The sequence below is a fragment of the Bos taurus genome, chromosome 11 (assembly GCF_002263795.3).
Source record: "Bos taurus isolate L1 Dominette 01449 registration number 42190680 breed Hereford chromosome 11, ARS-UCD2.0, whole genome shotgun sequence".
In the NCBI taxonomy this organism is placed as follows: domain Eukaryota; kingdom Metazoa; phylum Chordata; class Mammalia; order Artiodactyla; family Bovidae; genus Bos; species Bos taurus.
In genome coordinates, this window is record NC_037338.1 from 11,539,519 (window position 1) to 11,561,398 (window position 21,880).

General features: G+C 48.9%; 1 protein-coding gene across 1 annotated transcript; it reads right to left on the reverse strand.

Moving 5' to 3' along the window:
- Positions 1-9,034: 9,034 nt before the first annotated feature.
- SPR (sepiapterin reductase) lies at positions 9,035-17,162 on the reverse strand. The gene is given in 3 exon segments (NM_001076003.1): positions 9,035-9,854; positions 15,950-16,240; positions 16,818-17,162. Coding segments are annotated over 3 exon segments (804 nt in total). The 5' UTR covers positions 17,140-17,162; the 3' UTR covers positions 9,035-9,663.
- Positions 17,163-21,880: the final 4,718 nt, after the last annotated feature.

A 21,880-nucleotide genomic window follows, 5' to 3' on the forward strand; every position in this document is an offset into this window, starting at 1 on the left:
CAGAACACTATAAAGCAAAAAGAGGTACATAAAAATTCTTCAAAGTTCCACCACTCCGATATCATTATTGTAAAAATCTTGGTGTTATTGATTACAACTAATACTTGTTGAGCTCTTTCTAGATACAAGGCACTAAGACTTACCTGGCGTTATTTTATTTAGTCCCCGTGACATTAGTAGGTGAGTACTCTTTGCAACTCAACCTGGCAGATAGAGGAGGACACTGAGACATGGTCTAAGTAGAAGACAGACTGCAACATGAATAAGGGCAGGTGACAAGCAAGCTGAATGATAGGCGGTGTTCAATTTTTGTTGTACATATTTATGGTCTTAAAAAAAAGACCATAAACAAATATGGATTCCTGTTTCTTTTTACAAATATACTTTGAAGAAATTTTAAGTAAAATACAGTCATACTTAATATACTTTCTACAGGTCAAGTCATGTATTTGTGCTGGAGAAAGTAAAAAATACAAGTGATTGTAACAAAGAAAACAAAAATCATCTGTGATCCTCCCACCCGAAAGACCACCGTTTACATTTAGAATCTTTCCTCCATTCCTGGAATGAATTTAGAATTAGGGACATAGCTGCAGCTCCTAAACAGGCAACATCACCCAGGGAGCCTTTTAATGAGCTGGGAAGCCACATGAGCACGCACTGGAGGGTGTGAGTTACACTCGAGACCCTGAAGAACACTTCTGTCTGATGGCAGATGAGTTTGTTACAGACTGTAAGGTTAAACACTGCTCAAATTCTTTACAGACACCCCGGTGGCCGCGCAAGGGGAGCTGGACTTTCTCCCCAGAGATGCACGAGCTGGAGAAGTCATTTCCTGTCTGAGCCTCAGTTTCCTCATCTGTACAATGAGCTGCTACCTTTAGAAGAATGAGTGAATGCCAGCAGGGTTTCACTTCTGGGTTATCTGCTGCATTTTGGATGATTCCTGACACAGTTCCCACCCAGCTCTGGCACGAAAAACAAGAGGGCTGGTATTAATGAAAGAAGCTGGGGTCAGGGAACACCAAAGGCTTAAGGATGCCCAAAGGAGGGTGTGAGCGCTATTTCCCTGGAGGGCTGGGCCAGCCAAGCCGATTAGGGCCCCAGAGCAGCTGTGGGCAGAGGGAGGCCGCTGGGAGTGAGGGGATTCAAACGGCTCTTTCCCACCCTCTCCCCCACCAGCCTGCTCTGTGTAAAAATTCCAAACTCCCAATCAAACCCCCATCTCTTTCTTCTTTCATTCACCTGCCCATCTTCCTCTCCTCTTCTCTCCTTTTCTATCCAAACTCATAATTAATCGCTCAAGGCAAAAGTAATGAATGTTAATTGGCCATCTGTAGGAAGACTAATTAAAATCTACCACGCTGGGGTTTCAAACATACCTATAGCAACGGAGTGAATCGGGAATGAGGCGACAAGGGACTGAGGTAACAGCTGAAAGACTGCAAAACACCATTGGGCTTAGGTGTGAGGGAACAGCGCCAGAGAGGGGCCGAGACGCTGGAGAGGGAGAGGGGAGAGAAACTTGCTTGATTTGTTCTTACCACTGCAGGGCCTGGTGTTTTGTGGCTTTCTGTTTTGTATTTAACAAACACATTTACACATTTCCTTCTCACCGGACGTGGTTTAAGGGGTGGCTGGAGTTTGTCGACACACAGTTGTCGTTCCTCGGCCCCAGGCCTGAACACACCCCTTTTTCCAAGTACACTTGCCCCATGTCAAAATCACACACACACACACACACACCCCACACACTCCCACATATGCTGGCTGGTTAAATCTCTTGCACAACTTTGCACAGGTTCAGGCTTGTCACATTATACACTTGCACATTCAATTATAACCTGAGAGCAACCCAGGGACATGTGGTGACACATAATCACATGTAATCATGTCTGCACACTGCTCTATGCATGTATGCTTTAAGTGTACAAGCCAACTGTCACGCAGATATGAAAGTGGGTGTGTACTCACAGTAATTTATACCTACACTCAAATTCACGTAATTGTCTTCTAGATACGCACAGATAGATACCCAGGCCCACAGTTGCATGCATATACTGTTACCTGGAAAGTTTTACATCAAAAGTTTTATACACAGGTATACTATGGTGACTTAGATGGTAAAGAATCTGTCTGAAATGCAGGAGACCCAGGTTCAATCCCTGGGTTGGGAAGATCCCCTGGAGAAGGGAATGGATACCCACACCAGTTTTCTTGTCTGGAGAATCCCATGGACACAGGAGCCTGGCGGGCTATAGTTCATGGGGTCACAAAGAATCGGACACGACTGAGTGGCTGACATTTTTCACGCATCGGTCAGTCAGTCAGTTCATTTGCTCAGTTGTGTCCGACTCTTTGGGACCCCATGAATCACAGCACGCCAGGCCTCCCTGTCCATCACCAACTCCCGGAGTTCACTCAGACTCACATCCATCGAGTCAGTGATGCCATCCAGCCATCTCATCCTCTGTCGTCCCCTTCTCCTCCTGCCCCCAATCCCTCCCAGCATCAGGGTCTTTTCCAATGAGTCAACTCTTCACATGAGGTGGCCAAAGTACTGGAGTTTCAGCTTCAGCATCATTCCTTCCAAAGAAATCCCAGGGCTGATCTTCAGAAAGGACTGGTTGGATCTCCTTGCAGTCCAAAGGACTCTCAAGAGTCTTCTCCAACACCACAGTTCAAAAGCATCAATTCTTCGGAGCTCAGCTTTCTTCACAGTCCAACTCTCACATCCATACATGACATAAGCAGAGCCAAATATTAATACTAAGGTGGCAAACAGGGACCCATACATACTTGGCTGGGGGCCAGGGCAGGCCTAAGTGTGATTCATATGTATCCACATATGTGCATACAGAGGCTCCGGCCCCAGGGAAGAACACACCCTGAATGACGACCACTCACCTTCTTGGGAACACAGGGCTGGAGCCACAGATGCAAGCACTCAGGCCTCATGTCCTTTTTCACTGCTTTGAGCAAAGTAGGCACCTACAACCTGCCTAGAATGGCCCATCCAACCTTCGGGCAGAAAGGATGGTGGATCTTGGGAAGGAGGGAGAGATGACTTGGGAGTTGGGACTGGCTTTGAGGAGGCAGGGCAGAGGTGGGGCTTCTGGCGAGTGGGATGGGTGGCAGGGCCTCTGGACTCTGCCTGTCTTGATGGGGTCAGTTATGTGGGTGTGGGGAGGCTTCCACCTCTGGGCCTGGCACTGTGAGAGGAACTCTGACCTGGGGCGGGGTGCCTTCCACCAGGGCTCCTATTCACTTAGACTGAGAAGGCTGCCCTCCTTTCTGAACAGATTTGGAGGACTCTTCCTCATGACTGTAAAATCCCTTTATGACAAGTGTAGATAAAAGCAGGAAGGAGTGCAAATGCACAGAAAAGAACTTCCTGACCCAGGGGCCAGGGGTAAGAGCTTCGAAAGGGTCAGTGAAGAGAAGGGGGCCAGCCTCCCCTGCTCCCCACCAGAAAAAGGTAAGCACCCTGGGCCTTAGTCCACACTCCCTGCTCAGGATCTGAGATTCTCAGACCTCTATGGCCCAGAGTCAGTGTCCCAGCACATCCCTAGGCCCAGCGGGGAATCCAGCTGGGAGAAGAGCCAGCCAGAGGAAGGCCACGGCTTTGGTGCTCCCAGAGGGAGCTGCAAGCTGGGTGCATCCCTGGAAGTCAGGAGTCAGCCACCGAAGGGATCCCGGCTCTAGCAAAAGGCTGCGAAGAACCCCTGAGGTCCAGGAATGACGGGCATACAGGAGGCCAACACTCACTACCACCCCTGTAGGATCCAGGGGGTTTGGCCACCCTTCCTCCCTACCGACAAGTAAGGACACCCAGTGGCTCCAATTGCCCAGGGCCGCATGGCTCTAAGAGGCTAAACCAGGCCACAGAAGCCAAGCCCGGTACTAGGCCTCTCCGTGTGCAGGCCGGGAGGGAGTGGGCCTGCTTCCCTGGGTGTGGACTTCCTGGAGAGCCTCCGGGTCCTTGGGGATCTCCCTCTGCCAGGCTGAGGGCCTCAGCATTCTCTGGGAGGAATAGGCGCACACATGCACACACTCTCACACTCACACACACAACCCTACGACAGCTTCTACATTTGGAGCTGACAGATGTGCAAGGTAACAGCTCGGTGCCGCCTGTGCAGCTGAGGCCCCACGTCAGAGTGGGATTATTTCCAGCGAGGCTCAGGGCGGCTGCATGAGCGCAGGCCCGGGTGTGTGTGAGTGTGTGAGTGCGTGTGAGGGAAAGACAGAGAGAGTGTGTGTGTGTATGTGGTTTCTCTTACTCTCTCCTTCCATCTAAATCTGTCTCACTATGTTGCAAACCGTTGTCTGTTTTCCTCCCTGTGTTTCTCTGTCTTCCTCTTCTGTCCTGTTCATGCTGTCTCAGCCATTCACCCTTGCCGTCTGAGTTTTGTCGTCTCGACCTGGATGCTTCAGAGAAGAGAGAAGACGTGCCTCCCCTCGACTCCCTCATTTAGCGCATCCCTTTCCTGTCACTCCCAGCAGGCCCCGAGGACGGACTCTTAGAGAAAGCCCATTTCGTCTCAGAGGACGATGCAGCTGTCCCTGCCCTGCGCACAGGGTGCCTGCCTGGGGGATAGGGTGGTGGAAGCTGGGGTGGTCATGAGGCTGGGAGCAGCTCCCCGCCTGACTCCTCGCCGTGGTCACTGTCTTCAGGCTTGGCCTTCTTCTCCTACTGAGCCAGCTCACCCCGCTGCTCGTCACTTATGTGCAGGCCTCCTTTGCTTCCCAAATGTTCTGTCTCCCTTTTGTTATTCCCAACTCCCAGCATAAGCTCAGCCTACCCATGGCCCTGGGCTGACCCCAAACCTGGACTCACAATGACCCTGACCTTGGCCACATATTAATCCTTAATTCTGACCTAGACTAACCCCAACTCTTAAGCCTGACTCTGTCTCTTGAACTTCCCCTTCTTTGAGGGGTTAGCTCCTTTGATCTCTGCCAGTATCACCTGAGTTTACAAGGTTCACAGCTCACCTTTTAAATTAGTTAATTAATTTTTACAGCTCATTTTTGAGTACTGTAGCATTGGAGTAGGGACATACTTGGACCCACTGAATTGGAATCTGTAGTAAAGGAGGAACAATGGAGGAGTGATTTTTTTTTTTTTACCTTTCTTGGTGATTCTGACACAGGCCAGTCCTACCCATGTCCGCAATACACACATGAGGGCTTGCCTTTAGGGATTCCAAGGGGAATCCAAGGAGGTGGGGTTTAACCCCCACATAGGGAAGGTTGGGGTGGGTGGAGGCTTAACTGCCAGGCACCAGTCATCACACCCAGCCCTTTTAAATGCTTCACTCAACCCCTGGCAGTGGGCCACTACAGCATTCACTTGCTCATTCATTCATTCATCCATTCACTCATCATCAAAGACTCAACAAGGCCTCAAAGAATTAGGTCTGCGTAAGGTCTCCGGGATACACACAGCCCCTTGAGCCTTGGATCCCTGGGGTCAAACTGGGCCTTGGAAGGGCAGGACCTGACAGGAAAGGACTCCACAGCAGCTGGACCAAGACCTGAACCAGAGTATGGACCAGACAGATTTCCGCGGCCCCAAGAGGAGGCACGGGTCTCAAAAGTGGGACCCAGGCCCCTCTCTTCCCTTGTCCTGGGGTTGGGGATGAGGGACATGGGCCTGTGGGCTAAGAGACCACTAGACAGCTTGCAGGCCGGTCAGCTGAGGAATCATCTGAGCCCCTGGAATCAGCTGGAGGTAGGCCTGAGAGGTGGATCCCTCAAAGGAAAAAAGAGGCTTCCTTTTCCCTTCCTCCCTTTTCCCAACCACTTCCTGAAAGTCAAAGGTCAGGACCCTCTCAGCTCACACTAAGGGCAGTTAGAGCTGTGGGGTTGGGGGAAATGGGAGACAGAGGGGAGGGTAGGGGAGTCTTGCTGGAGTGGGATAATTTGGGGTGGGAGTGGGAAGGTGGGCTTTACTTCAAGTCTGAGGGAATGTCTAGCGTTTAGCACTGCCTCCCAGCACTGCAGGCAGAAGACCTTGGGGCTGGGGCAGAGAAGCAACGACAGCTCACTCTCTCCTCCGTCCAGCTACCCTCTAACCCCATCTTCAGTGGCCCCAGAGGCTCCCAGTGAGTCCTCGGCTAACCTCCCCGCAAGCTGCCTGGTGTCTTCAGACCCATGCCCCTCTGCGCTACCCCATCACTGTGTGATGCTGCGGGGGCCCCACCCCGGTGACTGGCAGTGCTTTCACCCCCATCCCTGCCACCGCACAGGACCCCGGTGAGGTCCTGTGGTGAGGGCGCAAGGCTGGGCACTGGGAGCGGGAATTACTGCACATACGTCTGCACAGGAGGCCGTGTTCTGCGGGGAGAGGCTGGGCGAGAGGAGGCTGGAGGCAGCAAGCCCAAGCCCAGCTCTGAGGTGAGACCCCGGGGAGAGCTGGTGGCACCTTGCCCTAGGAGTGGTCCTGAGGCCAGGTAGGAACAGCTGCTCACATCCAGCCTTGGCCAAACAGTGGACTCAGGCACTAGGCTGAGTGCTAGGGGACATGCTTCGCCCACTCAGGGGACAAAGGAGAGGAATTGGGGGTGGACAGGGAGCTTCTGACCAATCCAACCCCTGCTGGTCATGCTCATGGACAGAGGTGGGTGCTGGGGCTCCCTGGGGTGTGCCTGGAGTATTCCCATCCCCCACTCCCACAGGCCAGCTGCTGGCCTCCAGCTCAGGGGTATTAAACACAAAACCGAAAAACTACCAGCTCATTCAGGCCACAGACAAAGAAACCTTGTTTGTCTTTAGGCTAATCTGAGGCCCGCCGGCCAGCAGCTGAGCTCTGGGCACGTGCAGGCATGTATTGTGTGTGCGTTCGAGTGCGCTCATGTGTGTGGTAGCCAAGGACAGGCCGTGCACTCTAAGAACACACATGGCTGTCCCTGAGGTGGCAGGAAGGCCTCCCTGCCCCAGGGGTGCAGGACCTGAGAGGCTGAGTCCAGCCCAAGAAGCAAGGCCTGGGAAATCCCTATGGTCAGAGCACAGGGATCACTACAGAGGCCAGGAGGACCCGCCAGGGAGAGTGATCCCAGCTCTTTCTGCCTCCCCAGCTTCCTGGGGGCCCCTGAGAGTCCAGAAAAGTACAGGCAGAGAGGAAGGTCTAGGGTTTCCAAGGCTCTCAAATCCCCCAACTCCGAGCTGAGAGGATGTCAGGCGGGAGTGTGTTGCCACCTTGTGGGGACATGTGGTACTTCTCCCTAAGTCTTGGTCAACCAGCTTCCTGGGGAGGGAGATAGCCCCACCGCACATCATACATTTTGCTGGTGCCGACTGCCCTTACATTCCCCTGGGAGCAAGAGGCCAGGCGAGATCTGTCCCACACTCACCAGACTGTGGTCCAGCCCCAGCCACAGAGGCCAATCTGAGAACTGCAGATGCAGCCTAACCACATTTGAAGCACCTTAGAGAAAAGTTTGCAAGAAAGAATCTTAGAGCTCATCTACTCTAAGGAAACTGAAGCCCAGAGACAAGCCCCTGCCCAAGGTCCACAGCATCTCTATCATAGAGGGAAGCGAGACTGAGGGTTCGACTCCAAGCCTCAAGCATTTTCCTGAAGGTCCGGTGAATCCAGGACAAGCTGTCCAGACAGAATCCCAGCCTGAGAGGCCAGGATTACAGGGGGTGCGGTGAGGGCTCTCGCCACAGGCCAGCAATGGAAGGGGCATCTGAGCCACACGATGAGGCTATGCATGCTCTGGATCTTGAGTTGCTCAAGTTGTGTCCGACTCCTTGTGACCCCACGGACTGTAGCCTGCCAGGGTCCTCTGTCCATAGAATTCTGCAAGCAAGAATACTGGAATGGGTTGCCATTTCCTTCTCCAGGGTATCTTCCTGACCCAGGGATCGAACCCAGGTGGCTCCTTTACTGGGGACCCATTAGGGACACCCCATCTTGATATTAAAAGGCAATAAATATCAGCTTCTGTGGCCACTCAGTGCGGCGCCAGCACTGTGCTGAACAGTTACAAACATTAGGTCATTTACTACTCATGATGCCCCTTTGAGGGAGGCACCATTATAATCCGCTTTTTTCAGATAGGGAAACTGAAACAAGAGGAGTAACCTGCCCTGGGTGGCAGAGCAGGGATCTGAGAACAGTGCCTTTGATTCCACTGAGGGCAAAGGCTCAGCTGGGTGAAGAAAGCGCATGAGTTGCTCCCTCCCTCCTAGGGAACCCAGCAGGGCACGGCCAGCTCTAGCTCAGGGCCTGCCTCCACAAGGACCAGTGTTGCCTCTGGTTCCCCAGGAGGCATGGCCTCAGTGCGCCCTCTGCTGTGCACGAGGAGGAACAAAGAGATCTGTCCGGCAATCAGAGGCAGGGCTGAGGCCCGAGATGGCTGGCAGGGACCATGGTCTCTGACCGAATAAGGAACAGGGACAGAGGGCTGCCTGGCTGTAGACCACCACCACCACAGAGCTCTCAGCCTGGCCCACATCTCCTGATCTGCAGAAGGAGCACACCCTTGGTTTCTCAGGGTTTTTTCCTCTTAGAATCTTGTCTACTTTCCATAAAGGCATGTTGGTCCTATGTCCAATCCCCTGAGGATCAGGTCTGTGGGACAGATGAATGTTACCAGGAGGGCCCACGACAGGTCCACTGAAGATCTGGGATCCATCCAAGCATTGCCATGTGGGTAAAGGGCAGAGTTGGGAATCTAAGAGAGCCAGGGAAACCACCTTTCCCCAAGGGCGGGGGAGCTCTGAGTCAGGCCCTAAAGGCTGGATACCCTTTGAATAGGTCAAGGGTGAGGAAAGGGTATAAGACTAGGGTAAGAATAGGAAAGGCATAAAGGAGGCACAGGTGTCTGGGCCAGTCACCTAGGACTTTTGAACCTGGGTTTGCTACTGAGGGGCGCTCCGTGAGAAGAGGCAGACAGCCCCAAGATGCCCCAAGACATGAGGGCAATACCCCAAGTTTGGATTAACTGCCTCAGGAACACCCCTTGGGTCGAGGAAACCAGGGAGTTAGTCATAGGACCTGTATCAGAAGAGAAAGCAGGTATTAACAAAGGACAATCCACATTTTATTTGTATCTGCCTTTAACATGTAAAAAACTCTCAGGCTCCTTTCCCCCATCTGGTGGATAGATGGCAGATTCTGGAGGGAGGAAGCATCAGAATGAGGACACAGAGTTCAAGTGAAGGTCTTGCTACCCTGGGCAAAGAGCATCCCTGTGGGCTGGGACTTGCGCTGTCCTCCTATCCCTCCAGGCCATCTGTCAATCTACGTGGGTCCTCCTGTTTGACACTAGCTCATCCCTCCTTCCCCATGGACCGTCATGGGCCAGAGACCCATCCTCCTTTTCTCAGTGTTTTTAGCTTCCTGTCCTAGTTTTCCCATCCCTAAAATTCTATTTCTAGGGAGAAAGAACACCAACAGCCATAACTTGTCTCTCCCAAGTTCACTCCTAACTCAGGGTGGTCAATACAGATATCTGAAAACTGGGAACTCCAGCCACCCAGGGCTCTCACAGTTGGTTGGATCTGAGGGCAGGGCAGTAAGTAAGCATGAGTGCTTATCTGTGTAAGGTAGGGTTGGCAGCGCCACTGTGGCAGCATGTAGGGAGGCACAGGGCTCCTGGGTGTGCCTGTAAGAAGGGGAAGAGAGCCCCTAAAACCAAGGGCATGGTCTTATTCATCGTAGAAGTCAATATGGGCTCCAGACTCGAACTTGTCATTTTGCAGCAAGCTCAGAAGTTTCTGGGCTGATATCTTGCAATCCACAAGTTGCCCCTTTCTCTTCAGCTCCTGCAGGCTTTTTCGCAAGTCTGGGTCCACAGAGGTCTCCCGGGCTAACTGCTGCATGTCAGTGTCCAGGGGACCTAGGGGATGAAGAGCAGAAGATGAGGGGACATGACTGAGGCAGGGGCCCCTGATCTATGTGTGGAGTTGGGTGGAGTCAGGTCTGGCCAGAGGCAATACCTCACCTTGGCTGACATGTGGTCAGCATCACCAAAGGCTCCACACTTCACTATCGAGCTCCAGGCTCATCCAGTGTCCACTGAACACGGTCCCCTTAGACTACCAAATCTACAGATTCACGCTACCCCATCACTCCCCCTCAAAGTCCCAGAGCAGAGAGAGACACTCTCCCTGTGGGAGGAGAATGAAGTGAGCAACCAACTTCTCAAGGGCTCCCGAGCCAGCCCGCTCCAGCACCAGGTCAACTCCCATGGCTGTAGGTGGCTCCCTGTGCCTTCCCAAAAAGTCTACAAACAATAGGTGCTGGAGAGGCTGTGGAGAAAAGGGAACGCTCTGCACTGTTGGTGGGAATGTAAATTGATACAGCCACTATGGAAGACGGTGTGGAGATTCCTTAAAAAACTAGGAATAAAACCACCATATGACCCAGCAGCTAAAGTAATGCTAGTAAAGTAATGCTCAATATTCTCCAGGCCAGGCTTTAGCAATACATGAACCGTGAACTTCCAGATGTTCAAGCTGGTTTTAGAAAAGGCAGAGGAACCAGAGACCAAATTGCCAACATCCGCTGGATCATGGAAAAAGCAAGAGAGTTCCAGAAAAACATCTATTTCTGCTTTATTGACTATGCCAAAGCCTTTGACTGTGTGCATCACAATAAACTGTGGAAAATTCTGAAAGAGATAGGAATACCAGACCACCTGACCTGCCTCTTGAGAAACTTGTATGCAGGTCAGGAAGCAACAGTTAGAACTGGACATGGAACAAGAGACTGGTTCCAAATAGGAAAAGGAGTACGTCAAGGCTGTATATTGTCACCCTGCTTATTTAACTGCTATGCAAAGTACATCATGAGAAACGCTGGGCTGGAAGAAGCACAAGCTGGAATCAAGATCGCTGGGAGAAATATCAATAACCTCAGATATGCAGATGACACCACCCTTATGGCAGAAAGTGAAGAGGAACTAAAGAGCCTCTTGATGAAAGTGAAAGAGGAGGGAAAAATTTGGCTTAAAGCTCAACATTCAGAAAACGAAGATCATGGCATCTGGTCCCATCACTTCATGGGAAATAGATGGGGAAACAGTGGAAACAGCATCAGACTTTATTTTTGGGGGCTCCAAAATCACTGCAGATGGTGACTGCAGCCGTGAAATTAAAAGACGCTTACTCCTTGGAAGAAAAGTTATAACCAACTAGATAGCATATTGAAAAGCAGAGACATTACTTTGCCAACAAAGGTTCGTCTAGTCAAGGCTATGGTTTTTCCAGTGGTCATGTATGGATGTGAGAATTGGACTGTGAAGAAAGCTGAGCGCCAAAGAATTGATGCTTTTGAACTGTGGTGTTGGAGAAGACTCTTGAGAGTCCCTTGGACTGCAAGGAGATCCAACCAGTCCATCCTAAAGGAGATCAGCCCTGGGATTTCTTTGGAAGGAATGATGCTAAAGCTGAAACTCCAGTACTTTGGCCACCTCATGCGAAGAGTTGACTCATTGGAAAAGACCCTGATGCTGGGAGGGATTGGGGGCAGGAGGAGAAGGGGATGACAGAGGATGAGATGGCTGGATGGCATCACTGACTCGATGGACGTTGAGTCTGAGTGAACTCCGGGAGTTGGTGATGGACAGGGAGGCCTGGCGTGCTGCGATTCATGGGGTTGCAAAGAGTCAGACACGACTGAGCGACTGAACTGAACTGAACTGAACTGATGACCCAGCAATCCCACTCCTAGCTTGGTTTCCTACCCTGAAGAAACCAAAATTGAAAAAGACACATGCATCCCATTGTTCATTGCAGCCATATTTACAATAGCTAGAACATCGAAGCAACCTAGGTGTCCATCGACAGATGAATGGATAAAGAAGTTGTGGTACATATATACAATGGAATATTACTCAGCCGTAAAAAGGAATGCATTTGAGTCAATTCTAATGAGGTGGATGAACCTAGAGCCTATCATACAGAGTGAAGTAAGTCAGAAAGAGAAAGAGAAATACCGTATAATAACGCTTATGTACGGAATCTAGCAAAATGGTACTGAAGAATTTATTTGCAGGGCAGCAATGGAGAAACAGACATAGAGAATAGATTTATGGACATGGGGAGAGACGGGGAGAGGGGAGGAGAGGGTGAGATGTATGGAGAGAGTAACATGGAAACTTCATTACCGTATGTAAAACAGATAGCCAACCGGAATTTGCTGTATGGCTCAAGAAACTCAAACAGGAGCTCTGTATCAACCTAGAGGGGTGGGATGGGGAGGGAGATGGGAGGGAGGGTCTAAAGGGAGCAGACATATGTATACCTATGGCTGACTCATGTTGAGATTTGACAGAAAACAACAAAATTCTGTGCAGCAATTACCTTTCAATTAAAAAATAAATAAATTTATAGAAAAGTCTACAAACAATAAATGTTGGAGAGGGTGTGGAGAAAAGGGTTAGAACCCTCTTGCACTGTCAGTGGGAATGTAAACTGATACAGTCACTATGCAAGACGGTATGGAGAGTCCTTAAAAACTAGGAATAAAACCACCATATGACCCAGTAATCCCACTATTAGGCATATACCCTGAAGAAACCAAAATTGAAAAAGACACATGTACCCCAATGTTCTTAGCAGTACTATTTACAATAGCTAGAACATGGAAGCAACCTAGATGTCCACTGACAGATGAATGGATAAAGAAGCTGTGGTACATATACACAATGGAATATTACTCAGCTATAAAAAGGAACGTATTTGGGTCAGTTCTAATGAGGTGGATAAACCTAGAGCCTATTATACAGGGTGAAGTTAAGTCAGAGAGAGAAAGACAAATATCATATATTAATGCATATATATGCAGTCTAGAAAGATGGTACCAATGAATTTATCTGCAGGGCACCAACAGAGAAACAGATAGAACAGACTTATGGACATGGTGGGGGGAAGGAAGGAGAGGGTGAGATGTATGGAGAGTAACATGGAAACTTACATTACCATATGTAAAACAGATAGCCAATGGGAATTTGGTGTATGGCTCAGGGAACTCAAACAGGGGCTCTGTATCAACCTACAGGGGTGGGATGGGGAGGGAGATGGGAGAAGGGTTCAAGAGGGAGAGGATATGTACATCTATGGCTGATTCATGTTGATATCTGGCAGAAAACAACAAAATTCTGTAATTATCCTTCAATTAAAATTAACTAATAGAAAGAAAGAAATGATAGCTGACAACTTCCCAAATCTCTAGGGAGATTTGTACATCTAAGTTTATGAAGCTATTATTTCAACCCCAAATTATCTTCTCCAAGACATCAGGACTAGATGGTTTCACTGGTAAATTGTGTCTATCTTTTATGCCAATCCCATACTAGTTTGATTACTGTGGCTTTGTAATATAGTTTGAAATCAAGCAGCATGATGCTGGGGATCCTTGTTCTTCTTTCTCAAGACTGCTTTGGCTATTGAGAGTTTTCTGTGGTTCCATATATATTTTAGAATTGCTTGTTCTATTTCTGTGAAAAATGCCACTGGAAACTTGATAGAGATCGCATTAAATCTGTAGATTGAGTTGGATAGTATTGACATTTTAACAATATTAATTTACCCAATCCATGAACATGGCATCTTTCCATTTTATATTTTCTTGAGATTCTTTCATCAATGTCTTATAGTTTTTGGTGTACAAGTCTTTTATGTCCTTCGTTAAATTTATTCCTTGGTATTTTATTCTTTTGGATGCAATTGTAAATGGGACTGTTAATTTCTTTTCCTGATACTTCATTATTAGTGTATAGAAATGTAACTGATTCTTTACATTGTTTTCTCTATTAAGATGATCATACAAATTTTATCTTTTGTTATTGTGGTGTATTACACTGATTTATTTGTAGATGTTGAAACATCCTTGCATCCCTAGGATAAATCCCACTTGATCATGGTATACAATCTTCTTAAAGTATTTTTGAATTTGGCTCACTAACAATTTTGCTGAGGATTTATGCATCTATGCTCATCAAGGATTTTGGCTTATAATTTTCCTTCCTTGTAGTGTCCTTGTCTGATTTTAGTATCAGGATAAAGTTAGCCCCAAAAAGTGAGTTTGGAGAGCGTTCCCACCTTTACATCCGCTTATCCGGCATGCCTTCCACCTGCTGATATGGAAGCAGCCCTCAAGATCAATGTCCAGTTTAGCTGCCTCCAATAAAGCCATCCCTGGTCACACCACCAGAAAGTGCTTCCTTCTTGAACTCTTACAAGTTCACTGATTTTATTTTTAAAAAACATTTATTTATTTATTTGGCTGTGTCGGGTCTTAGTTGTGGCATGTGGATTTTCAATCTCCACTGCAGCATGCTAGATCTTTTAGTGGTGACACGTAGGATCTTTCAGTCGTGACAAGTGTGGTCTTCAGTTGCGGCACGTGAACTCTCAGTTGTGGTATATAGTATCTAGTTCCTGAACCAGGATCAAACCCAGGCCCCCTGCATTGGGAGCACGGAGTCTTAGCCACTGAACTACCAGAGAAATCCCTATAAGTACTTTCTCACCTGGGGAACCACAGCACCCCAGAATTTGGAGTCAATGGACCTCATGGGCAGAAAATCAAGGAATCTTGGACGTCGAAGAACCACCCTCCTGATCCTCAAATGTCTTTCAATCAAATATCAGTGCATCCCCAGTAAGAAGGGATTTGGTCCCTTTCCAAACAGCCCTTTCCATCTTTGGACACCTGTTAGGACATTCTTCCAGAGACTTAAACAAAAACCCAACTGGTCTCTGCCTTCATTCAGGCCCTGAGAGCCCCACAAAAAAGTTCAACCTTCTCACAATGTCCAAGAGAGCTCCCTGAGACGTAAACCAGTCACATGGCATTCTGGAGTTTGTTCTGTTCCTGACTTTGGTTTCCACTTGCTCTCTGCTGCCTGAGTCTGAGGCTGAGCTCAGAGTGGGTGCTACATTGAATGTCAGCTGCAAGAATAACCGTATATATTTGGGAGGAAGAGAGGGAGGGTTGGGTCCTAGAGATCATGAGGAAGTAGACATGGCACCGATCAGACCTTGGAGGCGAGGCTTGATTGGGCTATGCTGCATCTGGGTTTTGATCAGGTTAATCTACCTCTTTGCCCCTAGGGTTCCTAGGGGAAAAGACTACTGGATCTCCACCTAAATTGCTCAGACATCATAAACCATCTTCCAATTCCAGCAACCTCAAGCCTAGAATAGAAGTCTCACTCTTAAGAAAGGGGTATAGTAGCATCACGGTAGAGAGAAACCAGGCCAACCGTCACAAGGCACCCCCCTCCTTTAAATTTCATGAGAATGGGGCTCTATCTTATTTATCACAGCATCCCCCAGTGTTCCAGCACAGTTCAGCACGGGATGGTCAGCATTCAACAATGTCTGTCTGCTCTGCATTCAGCCAACATTCACTGCAGACTGGCTTAGTGGAGCGCTGTGTGAGAAGCTGGGACAGAAAGATGAACCGTGCATAATCCCTGCCTTCAAGGCTTTCCTATGCAGAGAGACTAGACACATTAAGATAATACAGTATGATAAGTCCTATTTAACAAACGCTAACAATTAGATAGTCCTTCACAGTTTGGGATCACTTCTACAAGTTTGACCTCATTCAGTCCTACAAAGGGCCCTGTGAAACAGGTAACATCTTCCCTATTTCACGTGAAGAAATGAGGCACAGGCCTGGAATTCAAATCCTAAAATCCTAATCATCTCTCAGACTCTAATATCTCAGACTTCCTGTCCCCATCCTCAAGTCCAGGCAGCTCCCCACTCTCAGTCCATATCCACTAACTACAGCTTCCTGCCCCCACCAGCCCTAACTTACTTGGAGCCTGTATTTCCCTTAAGGAGTGATGGGTCAGGATTCAAGGACAATCTACTCTATGGGGCCTTTCCTGGAGGAGACAGAGAGGGCTCCTAGCCCAGTCCCCGAAGGGTAAGCTGCCAGTTCTGAGAACATGGATGGCAGTAAAGCCTCACCTACCTGGGCCATAGCTCAGCACCCTCACGCTAGGTTCCTCCGCCGCCAGGACCTGGAACATCATGTTACGGGCAGCCTTCCCAGCACAGTACAGTCCCCAGCCCTTGAAGGGCTGCAGGGCACAGATGGACGAGATGTTAACCACAGTCCTGCTGAGGCCAGGACTGTCCGGGAAGGCCTGCAGGATACTGGAAGTCAGGCAGAGCGTGGAAGTCAAGTTCAGAGTCCAGTAGTTGTTCACTTCAGTTGGGTCAGTCAGGTCCACCCAACGTTTGGATACATCTCCAAGAGTGCCTGAAAAACCAGACCTTACGAATCACCCAGTGCCAGGCGGGGTTCTCTCTTCTCCCAGCCCTTTTCAAATTCATTCAGACACCCGCTTCCCAACCACAGCTAAAGGAGTCTCTCTAGGGCTTCTGAAGATGGCTCCCTCTTCCCAGACCTGCAGACTGACGAACCTGGGGAACCCCCATACCCGAAGCTTCAAACTGAGAAGGCGCATGCTCTGCTCTGGGGCTGGGTTTAGGGGAACTCTGGGGGCCATTTGGATAAGTGGGGGAAATTTACAACTGCGGAGAGACTCCATGCCCTAACTCAGGTCTCCGCCAGAGGGCGCTGAACAAGAGGATCAGAAAAGTTCTACAGGCATTCTGGAACAAATGGCGCTGAAACAGGAAGGGGGGCGGAGTGGAGAAGCGGGGAGAATGAGCCGCCGAGGCAGCACTAGGTCTTCCTCCACACCTCGCTGAAACTAGGACTTCCAGGCGTCTTTTCTGACTCCTAGGAGTCACCTTTAAAGTTCCAAGAAGCGAGGGGGATGAAAGAGCGCTAAGCAGTATTCCAAGCGCTCACGGGCCAACGGGCGTCTTACCCGCATTGTTGATGAGCAGCACTCGCTGCAGGCCTTCGGGCCTGGGGAGGTCGCACAGAGCACCGACCAGTTGCTGCAAGCCGGTCTCGGCGCCCAGGTCGGCGGGCACCCGCACGATACGCAGACCCGGCCACTCGGCGCCCAGCTCGGTCTCCAGCTGCCGCAGGGCCTCGTCATTGCGGGCGCTTAGGACCAGCACGGAGCGAGGCGACATCAGCGGGGCCAGGACTTGGGCCAGCGTCCGTCCGAAGCCCCGGGAAGCCCCAGTCAGCACGCATAAGGTGCGCCCCAGGCCGCCCACCTTGCCGACGCTGCCCTCCATGCCTCCTACCTGCTAGCTGGAGCCGCTACCATGACTCGGCAGGGGGCGGGGCGGCCGCGGAGGGAGGAGGAGGAGGCAGCGCCCGGCGAGGGCGGGAACCTAAGGAGAGCGCCGGGGCACGCTTTTCCTTGGTCGCAGGCGGTTAAAGTGGAGGCGACTGCAAAATTAGAGCGCGAAGAGACTAAATCCGAGGCAGCCCCCCCCACAGGAAATCTTAGCCCAATGCGGACCGCGGGCCTCATCCTTTGCCCTGCAAACCCATCAGTGCCCCTATGGAATTCATTCTCCTTCCGAGTTCAGACCTAACTTCCTTGTGTAAGTGATTAAGTGTTCGTCGCTCAGTCGTGCACGACTCTTTGCGACCCCATGGACTGCAGCCCGCCAGGCTCCTCTGTCCATGAGATTTTCCAGGCAAGAAGAATGGAGTGGGTTGCCATTTCCTTCTCTGGAGGATCTTCCAACCCAGGGATCGAACCCAGGTCTCCTGCACTGCAGGCAGATCTTTTACCAACTGAGCTACATGGGAAGCGCAGTTTAAGTGATTACCTCCAGGTTAAGCCATCTTGCTTCTTGCTAGACACCTCTGCATGTGCCAGTGTAGGGACTGGGGTCCGTACTAATGTTATAGCCACGCGTTTGCAGATAGTGGAGTGCAGCTTATTACACCAGCGGGCCCAGGGCCGAGTCTCCTCTTAGCCAAGGACCCCGACCAGCATTTGTGAAAATCTTTTATACCCCATGTGTACATTTCCGAACCCACCACCCCAACTTCCTTGAGACTTACATATAACAAAGGAAGGGTAAATATAATCACAATAACCCCATTATTCAAGTGTTATCAAGTGTTAGGTGTTCAAACAGTTAATAATCAATAAGCCTGCGGTTACACTCCAATAGATACAGAAAGAACTTATGACCTGTCCGGAGGGAGGGGTGATTAGAGTATGTTTTCTCCTAGGCGATGAGTAACCTGGATGTGATCTTCAAGGTTCCCCTGTCTGGAGGGGGTCTTATCCTTCTATTGTAGTTTCCATAGGCACTAAACACAGAGTCCAGAGTCCGTTGGAGAGGTGGCTGAGCGTGATCAGCGTGAACAGGCCTAAGATGGGGTCCAGGCCCTATGAATTCCTTCTTCACTGTAGGGGAAACTCACCACCCCGGAACAACCTCTGGGGAAACAGAGTCTTCTCTGTACTGTGTTCACACAGATTCCCCTTGCCTCTCTGAGATTTCTCACTCCTTCTGTCCCTAAAGTTCTGCATTTGCTGGGATCCTGCACCCACTCATGCCACACTCTTCCTCGTAGGCAATTCCATCCACTCCCACATTCAGGTTTTCAGAAATGACCAGGCCTGTGGTTCAGAAAACCCACATTTCTGGCTTTTTTTCACAGAAAGGTCTCAACTTAAAAAAAATATTCACAACTTACAAGTTTTATTTTATTTGGTGGGAATTTTTAGGACTTCAAGCCAAGGATATAGCATTTCAAGAAACCCTGAAAGAACTCCAAGGAAGCAAGGAGAGGTACTAGGTTATATAGAAGTTTTTGCAACAAATAACAGGTTGTCTAAACATCAAAAGATTATTGTTAATTAAAGAAAACCAGATGACCCAAGTCAAGGAAGTTAGCACTTTTCTGTGTATGGGAAGCTGCAAAAGTCTGGGTTCACTAAAATAATTCCTTTGATACATGCCTTAGCTTTCAAGGGCCAGTATCCTGTTTTCACATCCCTAAGTTCCTCAGGGCTCGCCACAGGGAGTGGCTGCAGTCTGATGGCCACTAGATGGCAGGTATTCTTTCCTTAAACCCTACCCCTAACCCTGAGTTCCCTCAGGGCTCACCAGCTCACGTCTGTGGTGGCTGCTGGTGACTATGATGTCCTTGTTCACTGATGCGGCAGGAAGTATTCCATCTCTTAGAGGCAAAATGGGAAAGCTGGCAGATGGCCCCGGATGTCCTTACAAAGCAGTCTCCTGCGAGTTTAGCAAGCATGGGAGGCAACCCTCATGGCTCAGCCCAGGTCCACACAGGGCTCTTCCCTGCCCCAGGGACAGACAGCAAAATCGCCTTTCAAGGCTCCTAGAAAAATGCACTTTGCTCCCTTGTTCTTTGGGCTGTCATTGTGAACATCAGAACAATTTGGAAGAAGTTTTTCACTTTCCACTTAGGTGCCTTTACCACAGACTTTTTGTAAAATGTACACCCCAGACTGTAGTACATTACTGTGGAAATTATTCTAAGAACAAATGAAACTGGAAAATTTAGTAGATTTATTTGTTTATATAGCATTGCATTATTTTGAAACATTTTAATGTAAAATACGATAAAGAAAATAAGTATTTATGCTAAGTGATGTTGGGAGTCAAGATTACCAGGTTAGTTAAGGGAATAATCTCTAAATTGAGTTTGAATTGGAAGCCAGAAAATAGTAGAATTTATTGCAATTACTTTCACATTTATACAATAACACCAAAAACCTTTTTCCCTTTTGATGTGTTCATTTTCCAATACCTGTTGCAACAGAGAAAAACAAACCTGACTCCATATTGAATCTATTCCTTTAGCTCTAACCTTTGTGCTCTGGTGCCTGTGCTTCTGTCATGCTGGCTCAGTACCTTTTGTAAAAAGTGTTGCCTATAGCCTGAAATCGGAGAAGGCAATGGCATCCTACTCCAGTACTCTTGCCTGGCAAATCCCATGGACAGAGGAGCCTGGTGGGCTGCAGTCCATGGGGTCACTAAGAGTCGGGCATGACTGAGCGACTTCACTTTCACCTTTCACTTGCATGCATTGGAGAAGGCAATGGCACCCCACTCCAGTACTCTTGCCTGGAAAATCCCATGGACGGAGGAGCCTGGTGGGCTGCAGTCCTTTGGGTCACTAGGAGTCGGACATGACTGAGCGACTTCACTTTCACTTTTCACTTTCATGCATTGGAGAAGGAAATGGCAACCCATTCCGGTGTTCTTGCCTGGAGAATCCCAAGGATGGGGGAGCCTGGTGGGCTGCCGTCTATGGGGTCGCACAGAGTCGGACACAACTGAAGCGACTTAGCAGCAGCAGCACAGCCTGAAATATGTGGGATTGTGCATTCTCTAGACTCTGACTTTTAAAAGCATAACACTTTTACTCATATAGAAATGAAAAGTTGCAGAATGGAGGATAACATTTGTCTTGTTGGAGGTTTATAGGAACATTTCGACCTTATCTACTGGAGACCTACAAGGACAAAGGATTCTAGCACCAAGAAGTTTGCAACTAGCTATACCGACCTTGCCCCTTCTAGTATAAAAGAAACCTGAATTCTAACTTGGTAAGATGATTCTGTGGAACACTCCTCCACCGTCTTCTCAGTCTGCTGGCTTTCTGAATAGTTACCATCTCTTGCCCAACACCTCCTCTCTCAATTTACTGGCCTGTTGCACGGTGAGCAGCACAAGCTTGCACTCAGTAATGCTATGATGCTCCTTTTTAAGAGTTCTCCCTGCAACAGTGGCAGAGATTAAAGCAGTGCCCAGATAAAGTCTGCGCTTGTGTTTTGTTTGGCCAATAGGGATTTTTTTTTTTTTTTTTTAATGTGAGGTGACATTTCTGAAGTGGAAGATTTTACATAGTATCAGAATTTCCAGCTTCTTTGGAGTAATGGGAATGCCTGGCAAGCTGGGTTCTGATTGAGGTGAGCCAACATCACCTCTTGGAAAGAATACTGCTCCAGTTTGCCAAGATTTTCATCACTCACAGGTGTAGGGAAACATTTCTTTCCCACTAATGGCACATAGCTGAATTCTTGGTTAGTAGTGATGGTCAAAACATTAAAAGCCAGGGCTTTGTGCTGGATTGTGGAGAAGTGGATCTCAGGATGAGATGAGGAGGCTTTTGAGGCTTTAACAAGGACAGGACTCTGTATACCTGTACATCATTTGAAGCGCCCCTGTTTTTCACTTATCTATTAAGGATGGAAGATACAGAGGTTAGATTTGATTGCTTCAAAGCTAAACTCTCTTGTACTGGGCCAAAGGCCTACTCTTTAAGTAAATTTCAATAGCTTCCCCCTGCTCTCCTGGCCTCAGAAAACAGATTGGTGAAAGCACAGTCCCATCCATTCATTCATTCAGCATTTATTGAATTTCTACCATGAGCGAGACTTTGAAGAAAGGAGGGAACTGTTTTCAGTGCAAGTGCGGTTGTTGGCCACCCAAATGTCCAGACCCTTTGCTTTGGGCCTTGGCAGCTAATCAACATTGTTGCAAGGTGGATGCTGCCAATTTATTCTTATGTAACCGGAGTCCTGTCTTGGGAGTTTACAAGGGAGTAAGGTGTGGCTTTCATTTGTAGGCATGGAGTTAGTTTGTGACTTGCACTATTTGAAGCAGCCAGATATGTATGATTTCTGGAAATCTATGTTTAGAAATGTATATGTATGTATATACATCTGTAGATACAGAATCTATCTCTAGAGAGTGGCTCTCAACTGGGGGGTGTGATTTTGCCCCCTTGGGGACATTGGGCATGTCTGAAGGCATTTTTGGTTGTCATAATTTCTAGGAGGGAGCAGCGGGCCTCTAGGCCAGGGATGCTGCTAAACCACCTGCAGAGGCACGGGAGAGACCCCCTTCCCACAGCAGAAACTTACTCAGCACAAGTGAGTACTGCTGCGGTGGAGAAGCTCTGTCCTAGGGTATGCTTTGGCTTTCAAAGTGCTACTTGTGTTAGGAGGAAGTTTGTTCTTGAATCTATATT